Source organism: Triticum urartu, chromosome 6A (assembly GCF_056163025.1).
Source record: "Triticum urartu cultivar PI428250 chromosome 6A, HENAU_Tu73, whole genome shotgun sequence".
In the NCBI taxonomy this organism is placed as follows: domain Eukaryota; kingdom Viridiplantae; phylum Streptophyta; class Magnoliopsida; order Poales; family Poaceae; genus Triticum; species Triticum urartu.
Genome location: NC_141878.1, coordinates 49518124 through 49525456, shown reverse-complemented (window position 1 = coordinate 49525456; position 7333 = coordinate 49518124). Strand labels below are relative to the sequence as shown.

Here is a 7333-nt window from a genome sequence, read left to right as displayed (position 1 = left end):
CTACTAGTTACATCCCACCCCTCTTCTCTCTCCTCTCCTCTCTCCTCCACATCATCATAAATCTGAGGTGGCAATCCTTATAGCCCACTTATGTCACCATATTATACTTGCTCTTAGATTGCTAACACGCAAGTGAAGCAGGTGTTGGTCCACTGGTAGGTTTCCCCGTGCAATCTTGCTAAGTCTCAGTTGACCGAAACTTAACGAAGTGTCGGTCGATGATATATCCATGCAATCTTATCTTGAGATTTATGCAAAAAAAAATATTTTTTTTTTCATTTTCTTTCTTGTATGTTATGTCATTTGACTGAGATTTGGTTCGACTGAGACCTAGCCACACGGCCACACCCTTCCCCATGCCGCTCGCCACCTCGGAAGACAAGGTGCCACTCAAATCAAGATTTTCAAGGGCGTTGGCTCAGGGGACAAGCCGAATCAAATGGGAGGCAATGTCACCAGAGCGACCGGGTCAACTGGCACGCCGGGCAGCCCGGCCCAAGAGGAAGGCCAAGCCCAACCCCCGCTTCCGTGGAGAATTCAGTGAGGTGGCTACTTGGGCGTGTGTGCGAGTTCCTCTTCCACCTCCTGGCTCTGCTCCCCAATCCCCATTCTTGCTGAAACCCTAGCTACTCCAATTTGTATCCTGGATGGATCTGGTGTTCCGGAGTTGAGAATCGAGTGCTAGTTACCTAGGACCATATCATCCGCCCATCTTCCGGCTCTCGCGGCGGCGACTTACCGGCCAGGTGAGACGAGTCCGCCAGAAGGCATCCATCTGCCCATCTCATCCCATTCGCTCCACCCTCGCGCCGTCTGATCCTTTCTTGTCTTGCAGCGCCGACGACGCATGGCTCCCAGGAAGAAGCGCAAGAGTGCGCCGCCGGAGACGGTGAGCACCACCGTCCACGACCTCCCCGACAGTCTCCTACAGTACGTGCTCTCCTTCCTCCCAGCGCAGGCGGCTGTTCGGACGTGCGTGCTCGCCCGGCGCTGGCGCCACCTTTGGAGGTCCACCACAGGCCTGCGCATCGTAGGCCTTGATGACGATGAGGAGAATGTCCCAGTCCAAGACCTCCGGAAATTCGTGGAACATCTGCTGATGCTGCGCGAGCGCACCGACCTAGAAAGTGTTGAGATGAAATTCTACAGTTGCTCTGAAGGCGAAATGCCCTATGTGAATCTATGGATCCGTTTTGCTGTGATTTGCAAAGTTCGGGTGCTCACCCTTCATATCCTTGAGGATGATTACCTCCCCCTAGACGACATGCCTCTTGTGTCTCTGCACCTGAAAACATTGGACCTTTATGGTCTAATCCTACAAAAGAGCTTTCTTGATTTTGCTAGCTGTCCAGCATTGGAGAATCTGAAGATGAATGATTGCAAAATCAATGGTTGGAAGATATCGTCCCTTTCCCTAAAGCATTTGAGCATCACTAGTTGCTTCTGTGACCCAGATTCCCGGCTCAGGATTTCCACTCCAGGCCTTGTCTCTTTGAAACTAGATTGCTTTGTGGGTAAAACCCCTTTTCTTGAAAACATGCCGTTGCTACAGACTGCATGTGTGAATCTTGGCAAAGGCTGCAAAGATGTCTGTTTGAATTATAACTCTGGTGTCTTCTGTGGAGCTAATAAGAACGGATGTGGGAATTGTCTATCAAAAAACGATGGCCGCAGCAATTCAGTGCTTCTGGGTGGGATGTCAAGTGCTAAACATCTTGAACTGATATCTGAATTGGGAAAGGTGTGACACTTATCTTTAACTCTTTCATTTGTGTTATCGCTTTTTGTGTTCCATTATCTACATTGTTTTTAGAGAATCAGAGATAAACAGATTGCATATGCATCACAAACAGATTGTGGGTCTTAGATCAGCATCTTGCATTTTTAGTAAGGATTACTTGATTTAATTACTTATTTTATTTTTCTTTCCAGTTCATTTTCACAAGAGATTTGAATTGCCGCCCTACATTTAGTAAGTTAAAGACTTTATTGCTCAATGAGTACTGGTGCGAGGCTCCTGACCTGGGTCCACTAGCTTGCATTCTACAAAATTCACCAGTTCTAGAGAAGCTCACTCTTCAACTTTTCTCCAAGGTATAAATCTTCTAAATGGACAACTGCTATAGTGTGAAACGTTATTATCGGCTATCTATATTGGTTCAATGTTTTTTCTTACCATAGGGACCAGATCATAAAGTGGAAATGAAAGGAAGGTACAGTCCAATGGAGGGTCCGTCTGCAATATCAGAGCACCTAAACATGGTTGAAGTCAAGTGTAATGTGGTCGACGAGAAGATTCTCAAAGTCTTGAAGCTCTTGTCTGCATTTAACATACGTAAGCTAACTAATGACTCCTGACATGATCTCTATGTTCTTAAATTAGCTTTCATATGTGAGAAAGAAACTAAGAAAGCAGGCTGTAAATAAAAAAACCTGAAGAATTGTGAACAAGGAACAATTTGTAGGGATTCCAAATTGTTTTAAGATACGAAAGGTCTGGACCAAGTCTGGCTAGGCTTAGAAATGAAACCAATATAATCCATTCTGTTGGCAAAGGATATTCAGTATATGTGTTGCCCGAACAGCAATGTAACACAATATGGACTTGTTGATTAGTTCTGCTTTTATTCGGCAATAGCACAAATGTCTGAATTGATTAATTTAGAGTAGTGATGTAGAATACACGGATACTCTAGGAAATCAATGTATCCTGATCCCATTCCCTCCCGCCCTCCTGAGTCCTGACCTAGACGGCGGCTCAATCTGCGGCGGCGAACTTGGCGGCAAGCTAGGGGCGATCTTGGGAGGATTTGTGCTCCTCATTCCTCACATCCTCTTCTCCGACTCGGTGCCTTCTCCTCTCAACAGCAGGCAGCAGCAACTCACCGGCGGCAGCTCCCGCTCTTCAGTCCTCATCTGACTCACCTCCTCCCTGGCTTCCCCTCCAGCAGGATCCAGGAGCAGCTCGAGGGCATGCTCCCCACCCCCACCCTCAGGATCGAGTAGTAGCTCGCCGGCGGCAAGCCGGTGATGCCTAATCCAGTGCTCTTGCTCCAACCCCCTCCCCCTCTCTCATAGAAATTTCTATCTAATGGGCAGCTACCCTCCCTGCACTACAAACATCTCTGTATTGGTGTTCTTCTGCATAGTATTTCTATGAAATCTACACCTTCACCATGTTTAGGAAAAAAATCAAAACATACAAGTTAAATTGTTGGTCATACTTCATATTAAAGAACTATTTATCATTATTTTTTAAAATTAGTCAAACGTAACCCCGTATTGGCACTTTTCCAAAATGACGAATTTACGTATCGGTATTGGCCTGATACCGATACACGTATCCGCATCGGTGCATTTTAGGGAGTGATACAGTATCTTCACATGCTGATATATTAGTTCTGAACAGTAACTCAAATGTCTACAGTATCTTCACATGCTGATATATTCCAAATTGTTCCAGTATCTTCATTTTCATTGTCACAAGTAGCCGTGCATTTCATACTTCTGCGGACACATCAGACTTATCTTTTCATTTGGGGAGTGCCTAGAACTCATTTAGATGAGATATAATTTGGTCTCATTCAGATGGAAAACAAAATAGATAGAGAAGGAGTACCAACCCACGTCAGCACACACGCATCTTCTAGCACCACATCCAATGACTATAAAAGTGAATGAGACATAAGTAGAACTCAGCTAGATGAGTTCTAGCAAAACCGTTTCATTTGTGTACAGGTTTCGGTTTCTTGTAAGGGTGAGATGATCTGGATTGTCGATGGATTTACCATCTCTTGACTATTCAGAAATGGAAGGTGCAAGTATGTGCTGCGACAAGGTTTCCGTCGTTTTGGTGTGTGTGCATCTGATGCCAATTCTACCGAACAAAGGAATAGTGCAGAATTCGGATCATGTAACTTGTCAACTCTAGACTTTGTTTTATGGTGTCTTGTAATTTCTGTTGCACTTTTGGTTCATGGACTGCAGGTTAGTACGAGCACTCGCTTGGTATGTCTTTTCTGGCTTCGGTGCATAACTTGTTGTGTTATGAATTATTCGCCTGCTTTCTTGTTCCTCCTATTTGATCTCTGCTAACTTTGCTGGTCCAGAGGGGAGGTGGCACCCTTGGATGTTGCGTCTTGGGGAGCACCGTGCCATTCTGCGTCTATTTAGAGCAACTCTAGCAGATGTGCCAAATTCCGACCCGTAAAATCGTTTTACGGTTCGCCCTAAAATGATTTTGCAGGCACTTAAACCCCAGCACAGAACAAATCTTGCAAACCATACTCTAAATTTGAAAACTTAAACATAGTTTTGTTCCCGCTACATAGTCTGTCTGGAGCACACCAGAGATCATCAACATAGGTAAACAAAAAACTAGATAAAACTAGCTTGACGTCGGAGACCCGCCACGGGCCCCATGTCACCTCTGTGTCGCCAGAGCTCAATTCAAATTCCATCTCCTTTTGCCTTTTTCCCAAGCACTTCTTCATTCTTCAGGCTTAAATCCAGAAAGTAGGAAGTTAGTAAGAGCAGAGCAAGCATACCCTGAAATCAACGTGTTCAGATTTGGGATGTTGTAATGCCCGTTGTGCTCTTTCAGAGCAAAAAGCGTTCACGTTTTTCTTTTCTTTCTTTGCGCTGCTGGCAGATGATCTGGGTAGCCATGCCATGAAGACCAATACCTCGCCAACGAGAGGGAAATTCACATGGACCGCAAAGATCTCCAAGAGGGGATCGCTGAGGGATTCTTTGAAGGACCAGCGGGTGGTACTCGGTCAGGCTAGTGCGGGCGATGGTGATCACAGAGGCGATGTGGATGATGGAGCCGGAACCAAACCACCTGGGGAACCGGCGACGTCCAGCAGCCCCAGTAATCCCAGGCGCGGGAGGTCGATCAACCTCTGCAAATAAATTAGAACTGATGAATACTTCCATATAGATGTAGCGAAAATTTGTTCGGAAAGAACGATACTACTCCTGTTTGCCTACCTGAGGGTCGCCCTGAAAATATGTACTCCTACAAGATGGTCTTTGGAGCGGCGGTCCGCCGGCGATTCCCACGCTCGCGGCTCCTTCGGCGGCGGCCGGAAGGTGATTCATTGTGAATCCTACACTATACACTATTAGTAAGGGTGCACACACGTATTATTCAGGCTGGACGGAGCGAGCGGGCTTTTCGGCCCGCTCGTGGCCCGTTCCAGACCGGACCGACCGATCGGTCCTAGCCCGTTGAAGAAACTGGCCGGTCCGGTCTCTAAATTTCAGCCCGAAATTTACTCGCTCCGGTCCGGTCTTTAACCGGTCGGACTGAGCGACTGAAACTGCAGATCGTTCCTCGACGTCTCAGCCACTGGCGATGCACTGGCCATGCCCCGCCCGTCGTTGTTGACCAGTGTAATTCAGTCAATTGACGAAGAGATAGGGGCAAGAGGTAGAAGACTGGTCACGCGCTGCTGCGCTGAAGTTTCTTTCCTATTACTAGAGGTTGCGGCGCCACCTGGTGGCGCCACCTGAGTGGGCCTGTGCGCACTTATCTTGCCTTGGTACATTCGGTTGTCATGTTTGGTCCTCAGTATCACTTATGTATGTCAATATGGAGGCAATGCTATAACGATACTCATGTATATCAATATGGAGATATGCTATAACATTAGAATCTATTATCGATCAAACACACATGTAGTTGTTAATGTCTTGACATTGCAGATAAAAGACGATGGTTTTGAACCAAGCACCACCTCATATTATATAAATATACACATCACGCAACCAAAATGACCATTACATAATTTAACATTGGACCTGTAATACTCTCTCCGTTCGGAATTACTTGTCTCGGAAATGGATGTATCTAGAACTAAAATACATCTAGATACATTCATTTCCGCGACAAGTAATTCTGAACGGAGGGAGTAGTATTATTATATCTAAAGATCTTCTAGATATTTCTGAAGTAAAGAGAGCACTATATACATCGGATTGAAGGCCCGCAGAACACCAATGTCATGAACAATGAGGTTGTGCATCCCAATGTGCCAGCAACGTTCTCGCGAGCAAGTTAGCTTTTTGAGGTTTGGTGTGGCGCCTATGCCCCCCCCTACCCCCCCCCCCCCCCCCCCCTCTCTCATGTGTAAAACTCTTCCCCCTTCCATGGGCTTGATGCAATAGAAAAAAGAAAATGATTCAGGTGGAGGGCCTTGCCCTCCCCCGGTGACCTTCAAAAAAAAATGTGGCAGCAACTAGAAGGAACCACATTGAGATGACTGGAGCAAAGGTGTACCTGACCTTGTCAGTGCTGAAGCGTTGGACTAAGAAGAGCAATAGCAAAATCACCACCGAGATGAAGACCACTTGTGCTATATAAAGTACAAATGTTAGATGTGATGGACACAGGGTAAAAGAAACAAGGGGAGAGTACATATAAAGAGAGGACAAAAGAGCCGGGGATGCAAGGAAGCATGTTTCTAATAATACAGAGCCTTCGTTTACCAATCGAAGCAAAGCTATCTTGTAGCGGCTATGAAAGTGAACTGGAAACACTGTTTGTACAAATGAACGGAGACCAATTTAAATAGTGATGTTTTTGTTTCTACAACTAACGTGAGCATGTTGTTGTGCATGCTTGTTGTCAGCAGAATGTGTTGTACCTGTGCAAAACTGGTTACTCATCTCCTCAGAATGGTAAATAGAAGAATTATTGGGCAGGTAAATAGAAGAGTGGTCATCTCCTCAGACCTCTCCTATGTCATCTGCTCCCTACGGTAACAATTACTTAGAATGGTAAATAGAAGAATTGTTAGGCAGCATGCACTAATATAACATGGTAGAGATGATGCTAAAAAGGCATGCCACTATGTATGCATGTAGTAATACACATGCATTGCCCATCAACCAAATTAAATTTATTCTGCAACAAGTTTTTTGTAAACGAAATAAAGCATTCCATCTTCATGGTTAAATGGAGAACAACTGAAAGACTGGGTCTTTTAGCGATATAAGTAACCTGAGTAGGATCTTCCTAAGGCTGGTTATTAGTAGAAGATTCTTCACCAAGCTAGTTACATGTTTTATTCCATATCCATTGTTCCTTGCTGTAACATAAGCTTTGAACGGCAAACAAACTATTTGCTAGACACTCAATTTAAATGGCTTAGTATCTCCCATGTGGTAGTATGTACCTAAAAGTGTCAAGGAAGCAACTTTGTTGACCTACAGATGCCCAAGTGTTTCTCTTTTGGAAGTATGACAAGCCACTATTTTCTCAGTTTAGGTGATCTATTGCAGTAACTAAGGAAGATTGGAGACCTTTTTAGAAGGAGAAACTAAGTTG

The 7333-nt window shown here is 45.1% G+C and overlaps 1 protein-coding gene across 1 annotated transcript; it reads left to right on the top strand.

Moving 5' to 3' along the window:
• The first annotated feature begins 524 nt into the window (after window positions 1-524).
• On the top strand, window positions 525-5826 carry LOC125517144 (MEIOTIC F-BOX protein MOF-like). The gene is made up of 5 exons (XM_048682333.2): window positions 525-746; window positions 836-1741; window positions 1933-2094; window positions 2182-2335; window positions 4652-5826. The coding sequence occupies exons 2-5, from the start codon at window positions 848-850 to the stop codon at window positions 4912-4914; spliced, it is 1473 nt and encodes a 490-aa protein (XP_048538290.1). The 5' UTR covers window positions 525-746; window positions 836-847; the 3' UTR covers window positions 4915-5826.
• The last annotated feature ends 1507 nt before the right edge of the window (window positions 5827-7333 follow it).